At 42.4% G+C, this 20205-nt stretch overlaps 2 protein-coding genes across 5 annotated transcripts in view; one reads left to right on the top strand and one right to left on the bottom strand.

The window, feature by feature from the left end:
• Nucleotides 1-20205, top strand: part of LOC147011739 (solute carrier family 22 member 6-B-like) — a 94313-nt gene that overhangs the window by 29048 nt on the left and 45060 nt on the right. For all 4 annotated transcript variants that reach the window (XM_085857454.1, XM_085857452.1, XM_085857453.1 and 1 more), the window contains one exon: nucleotides 958-1112. In XM_085857454.1, coding sequence (XP_085713580.1) covers nucleotides 958-1112 — 155 coding nt within the window. The remainder of the gene's footprint in view (nucleotides 1-957; nucleotides 1113-20205) is intronic.
• LOC147011740 (uncharacterized) lies at nucleotides 10099-18693 on the bottom strand. The gene is given in 5 exon segments (XM_085857884.1): nucleotides 10099-10337; nucleotides 15676-16050; nucleotides 16053-17321; nucleotides 17324-17969; nucleotides 18085-18693. Coding segments are annotated over 5 exon segments (3138 nt in total).

A 20205-nucleotide genomic window follows, 5' to 3' on the forward strand; every position in this document is an offset into this window, starting at 1 on the left:
ATAGTTCCTATTTTTTTCACAGCATGACTGTCCAAAAACACTTCCTCATTCACACAGCACGACCGTGTCAAAAAAACACTTCCTCATTTTCATGACACGAACTGAAAACATTTGAAACAAAACTTTTTTTATGGCGTGGTTTATGTACAAAAATGATTTGCAACTCAGGAGGTGGCCAGATGAGATGATTAAGAGAAGTTTATCATTTCGTAATGGCACAAAAGGGGTATCTTAAAAAATATAAAGATTCAAATGTTTAGTTTTTCAATATTTTAGATGGGGATTATTGTGCAAAGAAAATTAAACTATTGAAAGAATTTGAGAATGAACAAATCTTTATAGGTTCAATGAGTGAGCGAAACAATATGCATCGGTTATTTGATAAAGAGTGTCCCAAGGCTTAGACGTTTTAGATATTTCTTTAGAATCACCTTGAACAAATCTTTATCTTATTGTATGGATTATTTGAAAAAAAAAAGTGTCCCCAGGTTAAAAGGGGAGACAAATAAATATACCTTGGGATAAAAAGGGGGTTTATTTTTATGGAAAAAAAAATGAATCGCTGAAAATCCCCCATTCATTTACATGGGGAAAAGTGAGCCAGAACCAGTATATTCAACCTACTTATATATATACACGAATAATATATTGCATTGCTGCTGGTGGATGTTAGAGATCCTATATGGGGGTGTTCTGATGAAGAGTTGTTGAGTTATCATCGACACCCTTTCCAAATTCTGACTGTGACTCGAATCAACCCACACCCAACAAGTATGGCAAGTTCACCAAAAGTCTCTCGAGATGAATTGAGGGGAGGCTATCGTCCTACAGTGCATTGAAATAAGCTGGTTTGACGATGATTTGTGAAGTACTTTTTTGTGAGTATTTTGAAGCGGAACCTATTTCTCCCCTGACTTGCTTCCTGAAAGGGTGATCATGCAGATTTTCCATCCCCAGGTATGGCCGCAGAAAGATGATGATCCTGAGCCATATCCTTGTGGGAGTGTCGGGTATCTTTGCCACCTTCGCTCCGAATATTTTTGTCTACACCATATCACGATTCTTCGTGGCATTTGGTGCAATAGGTTCATACATCAATGCGTTCACCCTGGGTAAGTTTGTACATGTTTATCTTGGATACCTTTGTTAAAAAAAAATTATCTTGCTATTGCAAAAATCATTGCTTGGTTCAGATCATAACGGAGCTGGTACGTGTCAGAGCTTTTGTCAGTTTGACAAGCGTTTCCTCTTTTCCAGCACTTTTTGGTTTTAATTATTATTTCCACCACTTAAGATGGATGGAGGTTATCTTTTCACCCATTTGTTTGTTAGTTCTTCCAACAAAGTTCAACAGATGCTGTTTTCACTCCAGTTAGTTCCTCGACAACTTTTTTTTGACAAAACGGCTCAGCCAATCGTTCTGAAACTTTCACAGCAGATTGTAGGCACCGTTCCTACAATGGTCAAGCAACAAAGTTTTGGAAGGTAAACAAAGGCCAAAAGGTCAACATAGGACAAATTTCTAAATTTGTCAATTTTCATCCGACTGACGATAAATTTGAACAGAATTTTCAAATCAGCTCACTGAATCCAACCACCAATTATTTTTGAGGTTAACATAGGCCAAAAGGTCAACATCTTAGATGCTATTTCTAAAATCCTCAATTTTCATCCTCTTGACTTCAAATTTGAAGAGAATTTCCATATCAAGTCAATGAATTCAACCACCAATGCTGATATTCACTATTGTCGCCAGGCAGTACGATATGTGTGTGTGTGTGTGTGTGTGTGTGTGTGTGTGTGTGTGTGTGTGTGTGTGTGTGTGTGTGTGTGTGTGTGTGTGTGTGTGTGTGTGTGTGTGTGTGTGTGTGTGTGTGTGTGTGTGTGTGTGTGTGTGTATATATATATATATATATATATATATATATATATATATATATATATATATATATATATATATATATATATATATATATATATATATATATATATATATATATGAAGACCACAAGGGGAAAACCAGAGATGTCATTTTTTCTAAATTTCAGGGTTATTGCACCTGCCAATAGTTGGCAACATAAGGTTTCCTCTCACAATATTACTTTAACAAATAACCAGGGGTGTCACATAATTTATATGGTATAAAGTTTGCGTGCAATGAAAAAAACAAGTGTTGTAAAAGCTGAACAAGTAGAAACCCAGAGTTGTCAGTACTTTACTCCTGGTTATCTCCCTTTCATTCATGTTAACTGTTCCACCATAATATTCAGAGTTGAGAAACGAAAAAATGAAAGGTTGTAAAACTTTCACAGCATAAACTCTGTGCACTACAATGGCCTATTTGGTTATATCATGGGCTCCGTAGTTGGTGCATATCGTGGTTCAAGCCTGGTCAAACCTTTATTGTGACTTTTATGGGACCCACGCCGTGGCTTAATGGTTAGCGTGTCTGAGTACCCATCCTCATTCGATGTACCCACCGCCCAATCAACCTGCTTAGGTATATGAGGGAGTCACATGAGGTGACTTCGGCTATCGTGGGGGTGGTTTATCCTTGGTTTCCTCCCGGTTTTCCATCATATTAAGTAGTACGGAGTAAGAAATGGAGAATCCGTCGTCATATAAGCGAAATACCCTTGAGCATGGCGTTGAACACCAATCAAACAAAAAAACAATGACCGTTTAATGTTGAAAAAAATAATCTGTGATCACCAAAGTCATGTAATGTATGCTATAACCAACAAGCATGAATTTGCTGCACATCCTGGGTTAAAATTGCATGGCAATTATGAAACAAGGGAATAACCAGTGATGTCAGTTTGCAACATTGATTCGTTCTTTGCTCTTAAATTAAATAACACAGAAGCTTGGCAAATGCTACATGCTTAATTTGATCGGCCAATGATCACTCTTCCTTTTACTGGAAAAGAAATCTATATGACAGTTATTAAACAGTCCACCAAAGTCTTGAAACTTTGTTTTTCAGTTTCTTCAAAATTGACTTATCCTGACATCTCTGGTTTTACCCTTGTGGTCTTCATATATATATATATATATATATATATATATATATATATATATATATATATATATATATATATATATATATATATATATATATATATATACTAGCGGGGATACCCGTGCTCCGCACAGGAATCCCGTGGATGACGGCGGGTCTGAAGGAGTATATGTCACAGTTAATTGTAAAATTGTAGAGGCTGCCACCATTATTTTTTTTTTTTCATCACCACTATAATATTATATTTTCCCCGCCATGTTTTATATGCAGAAGACTCGAGTTCAAAAATGTTAAGATTTATTGCCGCATCAGATAAAAAACCATAATGCCTCAACAATGTGAGGCTGGTTTCATGTCATCATTTGCGACTTAATTAATTCTCATTCTCTAGCAAATTCCATTGGTCCCATGTCAATCGGCTGAACTTGAAAAATTAACGTTACGCAATCAGGTGATGACGTCATAATTTGGAAACCGGGAAGTCGGAAGTCTTTGTCTTCAATTGACTGTAGCATTATTTTTTCATTCTATTGCAAATGGCGTTGGCCCCATGTCAATCGGCTGAACTTGAAAAGTTAACGTTACGAAATCAGGTGATGACGTCATAATTCGGAAACCGGAAGTCGGAAGTACAATTCTTTTACATCGGGACACTCCCGGGTACATGTTCTGTCAGCATGTGAAGTTTGGCGAGGATCAGTCTCGTACTTTTCGCATGCATAGGTCACAGAGAAACACACACACACAGACACACAGACAGACACACTTTCAACTTTATATGTATGTATGTATATATATATATATATATATATATATATATATATATATATATATATATATATATATATATACACATATACATACAAGCCGGTAGGTGACATGGGTGGTACCTTTGCTAAGCAACGGTGGCGTCCATAGCAACGGTGCTCAAAAGCATACAACTAGATCCTGGTATGAACCTACCAGTCAAGTTTCATCAAAATCGGTTGACTCTGGCCTCCAGAGCTGTTCATTACATACAAACAAACAGACAAGCCGGGAAGGTGACATGGGTGGTCGCTATATAATTGCATACCAGTCATACAGTTTTTGACGGATCGGGCTGAAATTTTTGGACAAAGAGGTTGATTATAGTGCGCATAAAAGCGTGGAAGCCGATTTTTGATTTTCAAAAAAATATATATAAAAACATTTTTGGGATTTTTTCAAAAATTTCAAAGTCCCATTGCTAGGCAACGGTGGCATCCATTGCAACGGTGCTCAAAAGTGTACAACTCGATCCTGGTGTGAACCTACCAGTCAAGTTTCATCAAAATTTGTTGACTCTTCTGGCCTCCAGAGCTGTCCATTACATACATACAGACAGACAGAAAACATGAGAATAATGGTAGTCTAGCGACCACCCAACAGACAGAAAACATGAGACTTAGGGTAGTCTTGCCACCACCCAAAATACACACACACACACACACACACGTATATATTCTTCTTCGTCTTTCGGCTGCTCCCGTTTAGGGTTCGCCACAGCAGATCATCCTTATGATCCGCATACTGATTTGGCACAGGTTTTACGCCGGATGCCCTTCCTGACGCAACCCTGGTCGCCTCTTACGACACAGGGATATGGATTGGGTTTCGCCATGATTCCGGGGTGCCCTACACCCTCTCATAGCGTGGCCCAGCACAGAGCTCCCACCCTCAAGCGATCCTCCAACCCAAGCCTCCGAGTAGCCGGATTACAGGCACACGCCACTACGCCCGGTATATATATATATATATATATATATATATATATATATATATATATATATATATATATATATATATATATATATATATATATATATATATATATATATATATATATATATATATATATATATATATATATATATATATATATATATATATATATATATATGTACACGGTGGGCCAAAAGTAGCCACACATAGGGGAAATAAACACTTTTATGAAAACCCGTTTTTATTCTTAAAATATGCTCCACATGGTTGCCATGATTTTCAAAACAGATTCGAATCCGTCTCCCCCACTCTTGATGAACACGCACTAGCATATCTGGTGTTATGCTTGTAAAGGCATTTTGAATACGTTCCTCTAGATGATTTATGCCTCGTATCTTTTCCTGATACACCATTGCCTTCAAGTGCCCCCAAAGATGAAGAATCAAGGGGGGTGAGATCTGGGGATCTGGGAGGCCACTCCACAGGACCACGCCGACCAATCCAGGAAACCGGAAACTGCTGATCCAACCACTGACGCACGGAAATACCATAATGAGGTGGTGCCCCATCATGCTGGAAGTGAACTGGAAAGTCGCCATCCTCATTTAGCAGGGATGGCATGATCGTTTCTTGCAACATGTTAAGATACATTTCGGCATTAAGATTTCCGCTGATGTAAAATGGTCCAATAATTCTGTCACCCCATATCCCGGCCCACACCATCAGTTTCCGGCACCTTGCATCTTTGTCGGGCTCATCCAGTGCGGTTTAGCATTACTCCAATAACATAAGTTTTGCCGACTAACCTCTCCATTGACGTAAAAATTGGCTTCATCGGTAAAGATCATTTTCATTGGTAAATGAGAAGTTTGCGTCATCGTTCAAATTGTTTAATGCCCATTCACAAAATTCCATTAGTCTATCTGGGTCGTCTTCACTAAAGGGGCTGTCACACCTTGACGTTTTAGCCAGCGTTTGGCAAGGTTTCAAAATGTATGTAAAACGCTGGCGTACGCTGAACTATTGATGTTTTTTAAAAAAGTTTTGGGCATATATAACATGTTGGACGTATGCGTAACATATTAGTAATGTACACAGAACGTTTTGATCACATATAAATAACTTATACCAATGAATGCTGAGCGTGTTATCGGCGTTCACAACCGATGCCCAACGATAGTCAAACTTATGTATAGCGCGGCAGCGTATCACCGACGATCACGTGGCGTAGGCTATTCATAGGCTGCGGATCGACGATTCAAATCATAACCGCACTCGACATCGAAGTGTGAAGCCGCTGTCACACCTTGACGTTTTAGCCAGCATATGCCGACGTATGAAAAATTTGCCGAACCAAGCTGGCACACGTCGAATACGTTATGGGTAAGTTTTGTTTACGTTAAGAGCATGCTGGCATATGTCGTAGTACGCTGGCATATGTCGTAGTTTTCTGGCACACGTCGTCATACGTCGAAATTTTCAGCATGTTGAAAATTTCTCGACGTACTCGACATATGACACACGTTCCGCATACGCTGGCATAAGTTGTAGGCACGCTACGCGATTGTTGACACACGTCGACATACGTTACTTGTAAGTTACTCATAAGTCGAAACACGTCGACGTAATGTTTAGCATACCCGAAACTTAATTTTTAACCTATGAGTAACGTGCTTTGAACCAATGTGTAACGTATCTCCAACGCACATTGACGTATGTAGACGTATTTGATTGACGTCTTCCGGACGACCACAGAACTTACTGAACGTGTTTCTAACTTACAGCTACCGTATAATGGCGTATTGGCAGCGTTTAGGGGAATTGGTATAGAAAAATGGGGTTCACAGGAGGAATCCGTCAGTGTTTCAGACTCCATGTTTTTTTTTTGTTGTTTATTTTTGGGGGGGGGGGTCGCTGCTACAAAAGGTTGAGAACCACTAAGCTAGACATTACCACGACGTGTTTCGACTTATGAGTAACTTACAAGTAACGTGTGGTCGACGTGTGTCAACGATCGCGTAACGTGCCTACAACACGTTACTCATAGGTTAGAAATAAGTTTCGGGTACGCTAACCATTACCTTGACGTGTTTTGACTTATGAGTAACTTACAAGTAACGTGTGTCGTCGTGTGTCAACGATCACGTAACTTGCCTACAACTTATGCCAGCGTATGCGGAATGTGTGAGTCATACGCTGGCATACGTCAGAAAATTTCAAGCATGGAAAATTTGTCTAACACCTCGGCGTACTACGACGTATGCCAGCGTACAAAGACGTATGCCAGCGTACTACAAAAAAAGCCAGCGTACTACGATGTATGCCAGTGTGCTCTTAACGTATACAAACTTACCCATAACGTATTCCACGTGTGACAGCATTAGGGTGTTGCACAAAATTTATTTTCACAAAATTTTGCCAGATCGCTTTTTGTCTTGTTCCAATTGGCATTGTAAGTATCTGTACCAAAAATGGAGTCAATTGCTGCACATTTAGGGGTGGCACACTTTTTTACAATTTTGACGTTTTTTTTCTATTTTCAGGAATAATGGCATCAAGAAAGAAATGTAACTTGCTCGAGAAGCCCCCTGTACCTTCCATTTTAGGAGCTCGCCTTCCCTCAAAGGAGCAACTGCTACTCCACCTCCTCTATCATATTGAAGAGGGGAAGGCATTATCAAAGGCCACAACAGCAACAATGGATGAAGTAAAGAAGATATGGGAGAGAGCCAGTTTACCGCCAATGACGGATGACAATCTTCGAAAAAAGATCAAGAAGCTGTATGCGGAGTACAAGAAACTAATAAAAGAGAAAAACAGAGAGACGGATGGAGCTCTTTTATGTCGTGAAACTTGGCTAGGGGATCTTCAGGACCTCATCGATATTGCTGCAGCAAACATATTCGACCTGAAGATCCCCGAAGAAGACAAAGAATTTCTAAGGCACCAAAGAGAAGACCGGATGTCATGCTCTTTTAGATGTGTAGACAAGGTTCAGCAAGGGAAGGATAAGAGAAAGAGGGCAAGAGAAGCTGAGAGAAACGCAAGAGCTGAACACAGTGCAGAAACAATGGCAAAACAGAAGTGTATCCGAGGTACTCACATGCTATCTCGATTGAGGGAAGAAGTTGGACAAGATTCATCAACAGCCTCTGAAGATGGTTCAGACGAAGAGTTCGCTTACAGGGCAACGCCTGCCAAGCCCAGCCATATCTCACATGCAGGATTAAATAAGCGAGGCTCATCTGAAGTACTTGTTGCTTCATTGACAACAACATGGGACAGAGAGGGTCTATCCAATCATCAGGCTGCTGCATCCTTCATAGTGACAGCAAAGAGCTTGGGACATGATGTTAGCAATTACTCAGTAAGTTCCGCAACTGTCCATAGAACTCGCAGCAAGAACAGAGCAAAGGTGGCATCTCAGTGGGAGTCTGAAGCTTTTCGTGATCCACCTCTTCTAGTGCTTCATTGGGATGGCAAACTATTGCCTCAAGCCACCTGCCAGCACAACCATGAAGACAGGATTGCAGTCATTGCCAGTGGGGTGGATTTTGAAGAACTTTTGGGAGTTCCAGTGGCAGCTGATGGGTCTGGGAAGGAGGTGGCTGACATGGTCGTGAAACAAGTTTGACGCCTAGCTTTGGAGGACAAGATAATTGGAATGTCATTTGACACTACTGCCTCAAACAGTGGCATGCTTTCAGGAGCATGCATGCGACTATAGAATCAACTGGGCAAGGATCTCCCATGGTTGGCCTGCAGGCATCACGTCTATGAACTCGTGCTCAAGCATTCTTTCGAAGCAGCCTGTGGTCCATCAAGTGGCCCGGACATACCCATCTTCAAAAAGTTTCAAGCTGAGTGGGATCAGATTAACAAGACAGACTACGCCACCTTGAATTTGGATTCGATGGATAAATACTTTCAAGGTAGGCATGCCATTGTTGTGCCCTTTTTGAAGAGAGCAATTACTGCCAAACATCCAAGGGAGGACTACGCTGAGCTGTTGAACTTGTGTCTGCTCTACTTGGGGGGATTTGAGAAGTCTGAACCTGAGGGCAACCAGGATGCACAAGGCCTTGCAGTTGACACTGAGTTCCATTTTCGAGCACCAGGAGCTTACCATCAGGCACGGTGGATGGCTAAGGCCATTTACTGCGTCAAAATAACTTTATTTGAGGCCCACACAAGACTGACATTGAAGCAGAAGCGATCAGTGAGGAAAGTTACCAACTTTGTCTGTTTCATCTACATAATGTATTGGCATGAGTCTTCGCTGGCAAAACATGCTCCAAAGAATGATTTGGACTTGATCCAGAGTTTGCATCTGTATCCGGATAAAACCATTGCAGATGCTGCATTAAACAGCATTGGACGACATTTGTGGTATCTGTCGGAAGATCTCGTCGCCCTGGCATTTTTTGATGCTCCCATTGATGCTGAAGAAAAGGAGACAATGCTGAGAAATCTTGAAAGACGCCCTGGGAAGATGCTCAAAAGACTTGATGCAAAGTCTTTCTTACGCAAGAGCAGTAAGCTACCATCTCTAGCCTCGTCACTCGCCGCTCAATCCACTTCTTTGATGTTCTTACTGAAGGCCAAATTGATGGCAGAAGTAACCCTGATGATGTGAGGTCCATTCTCACAGATGAGAATCTGCGTCAAAAAGTTCATTCCTTGAAGGTCATCAACGACAGCGCAGAGAGGCATTGCCCTTATTAAACGCTGTCAACAATCTGTGCGAAACGAAGATCAAAAGCAATTTTTGCTCCGTGTTGTGCAAGGACACAGAGATAAAGTATCAAAGAGAACAAAGTCATCATACAGCGAATATAGTGTTTGAACTCTTCTCATGTTCTTACTCATTTAGTATAAGTACAGGGAAAGATTATAATTAATGACCATATTTATCTTTATATCGTTCAAGTTTCTGTTTCCTGCAAAAGTTACGCATTCTTAGATTGAGCAATAAAAATTGTGAAAAAGTGTGCCACCCTTTACTGGTGTCCTATTGGCTCAATTTTTGGGACAGATGTTCAAAATGTCAATAGGAACAAGGCAAAAATGCGATCTGGCAAAATTTGGAAAACTTTTACTGACACCATTATATTGTGAACCACCCTAGCCAGCATTTTAGCCAAATTTTGCATACGTCAGGCATACGCAGGCTAAATCATCAAGGTGTGACAGGGCCTTAAGATGCTGTGCCATATGCAGTTTGTATGATGCCATTTGTTTGCTTTCAAAATGCGCCTGATACTCGATCTGCTGACGCCGCTTTCTGCAGCCAACCGTCGTGTACTTTTTTGGGGGACTCCGTGTAAGCGCTGCTAGTATCCTGTCTGTTGTATCTTCATCTGTGGCTGTACGTCTTCAACCATTTTTCTGTTGATCTGCAACACTTCCAGTTTTTTGGAACTTTCTAATAAGTTTTGCCACAGTGTCGTGTATGACGTTCTTTCCATGTTTTCTGTTGAATTCCAATGCAACCTTGCGATTACTTCCTGACCCGGCCAGCAATATGAACTCAATTCGTTCTTCTCTTGACAAATGCATCTTTCAAGGGTATCTGAAAAATATAAAAGAACATGTTAAAAACCCTATGTATGGACATTTTTGGCCCACCCTGAATATATGTATATATTGTACAGTATATCATGCTATCTCAAAATTGGTCATGGACATTTTAAAATTGATGGATTTATGGAATGAGGTGTGGGAATGAGTTATGACAAAACTAAGTGGATGAGTTGATTTGGTGATGATACTATTTGATGAAACAAATGCATTTCTGCATTATAATTGTGATTGGGAACCAAAAACATGCAAAACGTTCTCAGAACAAGGTCGTGCCAAAAAACGCTTCAATTAAGCAAATAGGACTGCCTTTGCGTGAAAAAGGTTCCTCGTGTACTACGTGTTGTTTTGCTTCAGACATGATAAAATACAAACTATTTGGTGAAACACACATTACTGCATTCAAATAGTGATTTTGAAAAAAAAACAACAAAAGATCATGTAAAATGTCCTTGGGATACTTGACTTGAAATCCCTAAGAGCCCTTGAGCCCTTCAACCCTTTTGACCTTTTAAGACCCCTTAGACTCCTGAAGACCTTTCTCCCATCTGGACCACCGAGACTCCGAGATACCCCAACTACAATTGGAAAATACACTTCAGATCATTCGACCCCTTTAGACCTTTTGACACATTAAATCCCTTATAGCGCCCTATAGACCCAGTGGACCACTTAGACCTTGACACCATTTACATCCCTTAAACAACTTGTACTTGTCGACCTGTTAGACGCACACCACACAAACATCTATAGGGTCTTCTTGCAATACACAGACTATACTTCTTTCAGTTAGACCTAGGTCACATTTTCCACGGCGGCCGTGGGGTCTCCAAAATCTGCGGCCACTAGCAATTATACGGCGGCCGCAGTATTTCCAGGGTCACACAATGTAGCAGTCACATATGTTTTTATTTTTTCGGGAGCCGCAGGGCGTATTTAGAAATCGTGGAGACCGAAAACGTGGGGGTGCCGTACGGTCTTTGATTTGATGTCGCACGGTGACCTTAGGGCGTCGCTGCGGCGGCCATATAATCTTCAAGGCAGATGCAAGGTGCCCAGAGGGGGACCCTAAGGCAAACGTGCAGCCAGACGGACGGTAACGAGTGGGTATATATACCAGTTCCTTTTTTTTACTGAAATTAAAATATAACAGTAAATAGAACTGAATATACTATAACTATAATATACCGTGGTGCCCCCAGAATCCGAACGCCCCATTGTTTGAACAAATTGGAATCCGAACAATTTTTTTCGAGAAAATTTTGTCCTAAAAACCTAATACATTTTTAAAAACCGAACACAACGTGGCGTTCATGTTTGTTCACGTGTCTCCCCCGCCTGTTCGAGCCGCATCTTCGCACTTTGTTCATTCAGTTCGTCGGTGGAAGTCCTCGTGAAAGCATCTCTCGTGTGTCGATCGATACTTTAGGCCTCAGTCACATTTGCTCTACGTTGAGGATACGGCGGCTGTATGCCCTCTGAATTGACAGAAACGTGCGGCGGCCGCAGAGAAACTGAGGTGGCCTCAGGGTGGTCCTATGCCGTATGGCGATATTTTACAGGCCATAAGGTCGCCGTGGAATTATAACGCGGAGTTATAACTTTTTTCATTTCTACGTTCGCCGTAGAAATTCAACAAGCCGACACAAAAGAACTGGTAAAAACAAAAAATAAAAAAAAAATTAACCCATTTGTTACCGTCCGTCTGGCCGCACGTTCAGCTTAGGGCCCCCCCTGCGGTTGCCTTGCGGTCGCCTTGCGGGCACCTTGCATCTGCCTTGAAAATTATATGGCCGCCGCAGCGACGCCCTAAGGTCACCGTGCGACATCAAATCAAAGACCATACGGCACCCCCACGTTTTCAGTCTCCAAAATTTATAAACACCCCGTGCAACTCCCCGAAAAATAAAAACATATGTGATTGCTACATTGTGTGACTGTGGAAATACTGCGGCCGCTTTATAATTGCTTGTGCCCGTACATTTTGTAGACCCTCCGGCCGCCGAGCCAAATGTGACTTAGTCCTTACCTCGTGTTTTCACCTTCATTTGTGATGTTAGTTTTTTTTAATCATCTTGTGTTTTAATTAATAACAAAAAAGCAATCCGATCACGTGGTGTGACGGACTGTCGGGCAAGGATTGAATTTCACAGAAAAACCGGTTGTAATTTGGAATATCCATGATTACGTCAGCCCGATGCGTTTGATGAAAGTGATTGTGGTTCTGCGGGCATCATGTTTGATGAGCTGCCCTGGGGGCAGCGCTCTCGCAGAGTGCGCGAGCGATCGGAACCCAGGACGGAGCACGAGCCTGTGTGGACCTTTGGATGTGGTGATTGTACCAGTTTACATACAATACACCGCCACCGAAGGTCATTTACTCATCTTATTTAACCTTAAACATGGGGAATTTCAGTTTCAGATGGCTTGAAAGTGGGTTTTCTTTGGGTCCACGAACGGATTAATTCACTCCATTATTTCTTATTGGGAAAATATTTTTGGAATCCGAACTTTTTGCCATCCGAACAGCCTCCTGGAACGAATTAAATTGGGATTCTGGGGGCACCACTGTATAGGCAAACATCTATACTCCGATTTCTAGCGGTAGCGCATGGTGAACGCACGGTCGACGTAGACTGCCACGGAGGCCATACGTAGGTGCATGGCGGGCGTAGGGGAACCGTGCGTCGACCCTGCATTGCCCGCAGGTATTCACACAGACCGCAAGGCCACCGTACGGCGACCGTGGAAATCGTGCGGCCGCCGTAATTTTTTTGGGGTTGGGAAAATTCATTTTCATTGAGAAGAGCTTACGGCAGCCGCACTAATAATGCAAGCCCACCGTACGCCCTACGTACGGTCGACGTGGAACACATCTACATCATAGCTTGGCTTGTCGAATTGCTACGGCGAACGTAGAAATGAAAAAAAGTTATAATTCCACGGCACCTCTACGGCCTGTAAAATATAGCCAAACGGCGTAGGGCCTCCCTGAGGCCACCTCAGTTTCTCTGCGGCCGCCACACGTTTCTGTCAATTCAGAGGGCATACAGCCGCTGTATCCTCGCCGTAAAGCAAATGTGACCTAGGCCTTAGTAATGTGTAATCTCCACCCACACGGAAGTTGGGTACTCTGCCAGGTTGAACAGAATTTGCATATCGGGTCATTTAATTGGTTCACCAATGAAAATCGAGAACCACATTGTTTATTTGGATTTCACGAGCATCGTACTGTGCATGCCATCTTTCTTATTTGTTTTTCAGTCTGCTTGACTCATTCATTTTTCTTTACATTTTAGTCCAGGCAAAATGTCGGATGACCTCACACAAATTACAACAAAAACAAACTCAACAGATTTTGATTCCTGGATATGTCCTCAGTGACAGAAAAAAAAAGTCCGAAGGGATCCTCCGGGGGGGGGGGGGGAGTCCTGAAATCATGGAAATCCAATATGGCCGCCGCCCGGCTTCGGGGAAAATGAGAAAATTGTAAAGATTGATATTTTAAAATGTAAATATGTTTTTCTGCATTCTAATTGTTTCTAGTTATGGTCAGTATATAGATGTACAAGAATAATTATTTTAAAAAGTGAAATGTATAGAGGGTAAATTTAAAAAGTATAGCTTTTTTGTCCAAAAATGTCAATTTTTTTGTCCCGAAAAAAAAAAATATTTACCTGATACTGATTTTGGCTCCTGGACAAAAAAAAAGAAACGTTGAAGACACAATATGAAATCAAGTCTATGGCAATACAATATAATTATGTAAATCATTGAAACATGACAAAATTCACAATTCCACTCGGGGAAATCACATCTGCCTGACGAAGGTTTCAAAATGAAAATTCACATCAAACTCAGAAACTACATCCATTATAAACTTACTATACATGTTGAGAAAAATCAAGCGTATTAAAGTTAGAACTCGACAATGTCGTCATCATCCTCATCATTGTCACATGGAGTGTTTGTGCAGCCAGAGCCCCTGCAGTTTCCACAAGCTGGAGTGCACTCAATGTTGTGCTTCTTGCATGTGCATCTCATGGTGCTACATTCAGCCCGGCAGTTGCACCTAATGACACGTAACATCTTTTCAGGAGCTGGAGCTATTGATGTCTGAAGTGGCACAAAACCCTCAACACACTTCTGCCAACCCCAGTCTGTCGGAAGAAGTTCATCTGCACATCCCTTCCATTCTTGGACTTGCAGATACACACACAGGCTGTGATATTTTGCTGCTTCTGATGTTGGTGGTAACGTCTGTGGTTGCATGTGAGAGGAGCTCGAAGCCACCTTGTCCCAGTAGCGCTGATACCGGAGGGTGTCCAGGGTGTCAGTTGACTTTCCGTTGTAGATTATCACCAATGTTTTTTTCTCCTGCATCTGCCACATCACATACGGAAGCTGGATATGTATCAAAACCTTGGCCTGCTCACGGAATGTGTTGTTTGCTTTGAACTTTTTGAGGGAAGCTCCCTTTCCAATCCCATGAAGACGAGATGTCGTGTCACACCCAAGAACTGCATGTAGAAACAGTATGTGCTTGCATACGTCTGTACCAATCATTTTCTTTGTAGCCTTGATGTTCTAGATGCGAGGCTTCTTCGTGTTCTTCTTTGGCTCGGGACAAAAGAAGAGGTCATGGGATTCTAAGCTTGCATGGTAGCATAGGAGGACGAGGAGGTCTGTGTCATCACCAACTAACACAGTGTTGGTGATAGTAGCAGACTGCACGACCTTCAGTACAATCAGGAGATCAGCATCCCCTGAGGCATGGTGTGTCTCACAGTTCTTCTTCTGAAGCTCTTCACTCAACATAAAAATGAATCGCTGTTTATTCTGCCTATTGGCAAGAAACTGTTCCTTCTTCATTGTGAGACAGATGTCAGCTGTAAATGTCACAGTAGTGCTAGCATTCCCTTGAGACCGTCTCTGGTGTGTCATGTCCTTTGTGTTGGTACTCTCCTAACCATAAAACATGACTATGGCATCTCCGTACTTCTTCGTTACATAATCAGTGTACTGGTGGCATATGTCTCTGTATGTAGATCCACGAGACCATGGAATGCGTTGAACAAGTGCCCCGCCATCCAAAATACACTGTTGCCCATCATTGGGGATATCGGCTGGGACATCGGATCCAAGAAGATCCCAGAAGGCATCGACAAAGACTGGTTTGTGTGCTTCTCGGAGCTGAAGAGAGGAATCAGAGGGCTGGTGGATAGCTGCACAGTTCACATTTGAAGGCCGACTCCAGTTCTTCTGCTGTCTGTGCAACAGTGATCAGTCTCTGGAAGAGGAGTTGTGGGTCAAGAGAGATGACTTCATGCCGAGGGTGACAACTTGGTCTTTCCTCTTAAATGTGTACTCGGCAGGTGTTTTTCCATCCATAGATTTCAATATTTCGGCTCCTACAGCATGTGCTGTATCGACGTTGACGGTGGGGTGTGTATGAACTCCAGTGGCAATGTTCCTCAGACGTGGATCACTACTGAATGGATTCCGTTCCTGTAAATACTGAAGAGCTGATAGTGTGTCCTTCCAGTCACGAGATTGTCTTGCTTTGGTCATGTCCTTCTTCTGCTCTCCAGTGTTGTAGTTCACACCTGTGGGCTCCTGCATTGCCTGGTTTATTTCTGCACAGGCAGGCATTGATAGTAGCCATACCAGCTGTTGTTGCTCTGTCATTCCTCGCCCTCGTGTGAGCCCCCGCTGGTCTTCAAACTTCTCATCAGAACTTGTTTGATGATCAGGTCAGATGAAAGACCTGCCCAGAGGCGATCACTTCCTCGAACCACATGGAACCCCTCATCAAAACGTTGTTGGACATTGGGATGTTGAGTTTTCAGGTTGGACATCTGCTGCAGATACACCCTCGCAGATTTGGCATACAGGTTGTGGCCCAAGGCTGCCAGGTAAGGCAGCATTTCCTGGATGGCCTGTAGATGTAGTACCCAGTTCCCATTGCGCTCTGCCCAGATGTATTTGCTTAGAATGTCTAGCATGTCCATATACTGAACCCAGAGCGCTGCAGTTCTAGAAGATATCTTTGCAGACTCGGCATGCTTCTGAAGGTGGTCTTTGATTCGTTTCAAGACATCAGACTTGCATACTTCTTCCACAGACAGTGTCCCAGCCATCAGCTTCTCATAGAGGGGACAAGGTTCGTTGAAGGCTGGATTATTGCTTAGATCTGTATGCAGGTCATGTAGTGGCCTTGCAGCTGCTTCGGCTAAGTCCGGATCTTCATTCCCATTGCCGTCTGAGGTTTCAGGAAGGCATGGTAGAGGCGCATTGAGCACATTTGTCAACAGCAAGGTATTGAGGGCTGCATCAACAATTAGGTGTGCGCGAACTGCGCGAGCAATGGCCTTGCCACTAAACATATGAATCACTGCATTGGGGGCATATATCAACTCCATCAGTTGTTGAAGCCCGGATGACACCATCAGGTGTCCATTACATCCAAGGAAACTCATCTCTGCATGGAAGCCGCCCAAGCGTAGGACAATTCCTTTCAGATCACTTCCCATAGGCTCCCAGTTGATGATCGTGAGGGCCTTCCACCAGAGGGGCTGATCAAAGGTGATTACTGGAGTGACACAGTGGCGTCGTGCATGTTCACTGACAAACATTATGGTCGAGTATATGCATGTGCTGTCACTCGAGTTCATGTCTATCATGGGCAGAAACATGATAGCCACCTTGCCAGGGTGGTCACCCTTGTGTATGAATTGCATCATTCCTGACCATGCAGGTCTGGGGGACCCAAACAAGATGGATGTCTTCCACAGAACATCAAGATTTTCAGAGCAGTTCTGGGCTTTTAGGTTGACAAGTTTCTGGTACGTCACTGCTGTCATCCCGTGACTTTCTTCCTTGTGGTACCATATCTGCACCCTTCCAACCATTGTGACATCATGAGACATCACCTTAGCCCTGGGTATTGGCTGGCCTGATCTGGTTCCAGCGGTGCGGCGGCAATCATCCCCATGCCATGGAATGTGCCATGGCCATCCAGTGTGCAAATGTTATGGTCCACATTGTCAGCTGCATACTGCACAAACTCTGTTGTCAGGTTAGGGATGTCTGTTCCATGTGACTGAGCAGCATTTCGTTCAAACTGTTGCACCTCTTCATATGAACAGCAGAACCTGTGATGATGAAGGGAGTCAATGAGAAATCGTGATGCGAAGTGGTGATATAGCTGCACACCCAACCCAACCTGCAGTGGTGCCAGTAGGACTCTGGGTCTAGTTGACTGCACTATGACTTGCCCAATTGAAGCCACTTTAACACCATCTTTCTTTCCCACAAACAGTCCTTCAAGCAGTACCAGCAAAGTATCTGGTAAGTATTTAATGCCAGCCTCTTGCGATTGCAGGTCATCACCACATGGGTAGACTTCATGGGATGTTTCAATGGTTTTAATGTCTTCTTTGATGAGTTTGGCAGCAGCCTGTACAAGCTCGATTTTCTCTTCAGTAGTGTCTTTTTCCTGCTGCTGGTTGTTGTGATGTTCCTGAAGCACTGCCCTGGCTGTTGTCCTGAAGGTGACCACGTTCAGCTTGCCGTTGATCGCAGTTTGGATTATCGTGTCACCAAAGTGTTCCCATAGCCTCGCCTTCATGTGGGTGTAGCTGTATGCTTCGTGGTTAGTGCCTGCCAGTTTGTGTCATGAGGTCAATGAGATCATTGATGATGATCTGCTCATCATCATTTTCCTCAAGATATCTTACCACTTGCAAGAATGCTGCTGTTTTCTCATCGCCTCGAGGCCGTCCAAGCTTTGTCCTCTTGGATTCTTCGGTGTCCGTCATCTGAGCTATTGTTATCTGTTTATTTGTGTGAAAGTTAACACTGCATGTCTGGTGGTAAACTGCATCTGCTGCGTGCAAGTCGTGCACATGCAGAATCTGTGCCTTCACAGCATCTGACCAAACATCGGCACGTTCGCGGCATATTGCCAGGAGCGTGTCCTTTAATTCAATTGTCTTTACTTGAAGCACATCCTGCATCTTCCGCTTCCTCCCAAACTTAGCTGGTCTACCACAGAAAAGACAATCAGTGTTGAAAGAAAACCCCTCCTCAGATGACCTAAGTACATGTCTATCACTGCTTGTACTGGCCTTTGACTCTTCTTTCCTGGTATCCTTGGCTATCTGATGTGGGTTGCAGTATATATGCCAGCAGTCTTTGTGCACCCTTTCCCCAGGTACAGTGTGAATGCTGTCTTTCCTTGCGCTGCTGGCCTGGTTGATGGCTGAACACCCCTTTTCTGTTAGAGTTGAAGCTGATGGGCCTCCTCCATCCTGTTTGCAGATGGCACACCGTTCAGGTCCCTCCATGCCTGAAAATAAAAATCCAGAATTAGTATAATTTTTTAAAAGTTTGAACTGACTATGTTATATTAACAAATAAACATAGCTATGGTATTTAAAATCAGAATTTGTCTTAATCCTATTAATGTATTAGCTATAACCAGGTGTTTATCCTTTGTTTGGACCGAATACGCATAAAGTGCACATATTTCAAATTAAGGGGGTAGGGATAGGCAAATGGAAATAAATTCAATAAAATTAATATTGTGTGTTAATTCTTTCACCAGAGGATAGTACTAATGTCCCTGTATCTGGAAATATATCGTATGTATGCCTGGGGATAGAGTACATATGTTCTTCTATGAACAAACTTTCTCAAGTCAAAATATTTTTTCCCCATTTTTGGACAAAAAAGCTATAATTTTTTATTTTACCCTCGATACATTTCACTTTTTTATAATTATTCTTGTATATCAATATACTGACCATAATTAGAAACAATTAGAATGCAGAAAAACAAATATTTACATCTTAAAATATCAATCTTTACAATTTTCACATTTTCACCGAAGCCAGGTGGTGGCCATATTGGATTTCCATGATTTCAGGACTTCCCCCCCCCCTCCCCCAGAGGATTCCTTAGGACTTTTTTCTGTCACTAATAGTGGTAATCAGGTCGTGAAAGAAAGAAACTTGCCTGAATATTATTGGCCAATCCATGGAGTCCTGTCAGAGAGTCAATGGGCGTTGCAGACACGGAGGTCCTTGAGCTCATCTCATGCGACGTTTTTAGCTCAACTATGTATACTTTTCCATACAGGACGTTTTTGTTTCTTTCAGGATTCACACAGCACATCAATATTGAATAGTGACTTTTACTCCACACCACCACAACCATTGAGTGAAGTGGATTTCGTTTGGTTGACTGAGCATCCAGGACAACAATGAACGAGCACTTTATTCATTTGTATTTGACGCCATCTTGAGGCCTCAAATGGTTTCCTTGGATCAACACCAAGGAATCCATCCTTTATCATAAACAGCTGGAGATGACAGGAAGATCCTTTTCATCAACCGGACTTCATTTAAAGCCCATCATTGCATTTTAACTGCGAGTGAGTTTTCTTTTTGTCCTGGTTTATGGCAAAGCCCTGATGGAGGCATAACCAAACTAATTTTCTGTCCATTGATCCAAATCTGCTGAACTTTCCACAGTTTCAACACGTCCTGTTATTATATTACCTCCGTGACCGAAGGTGAAAGAGGTTATGTTTTCACCCCTTTCTGTCTGTTTGTCTGTTTGGGTTCAGGATATCTCAAATCCCTACGGCCTATATGAAGATTCTAAACCGGATCCGGATCTGATGATTTTAAAAAGTGCTTCTTCACCATTGATAGTGCTAAACCGATATATAACACGATATCTCAAAAAGTTGTGGACGGATTCGGATAAAACTTGGTCGACATTATGTGTGTGGCAAGGACGAATTGATTCGATTTTGGTGAAGATCTGAATCCGAATCTGGAGATGAAAATTAT

This window comes from Eptatretus burgeri, chromosome 15 (assembly GCF_056783735.1).
Source record: "Eptatretus burgeri isolate ZD-2024b chromosome 15, Ebu_testis_v1, whole genome shotgun sequence".
Lineage (NCBI taxonomy): Eukaryota > Metazoa > Chordata > Myxini > Myxiniformes > Myxinidae > Eptatretus > Eptatretus burgeri.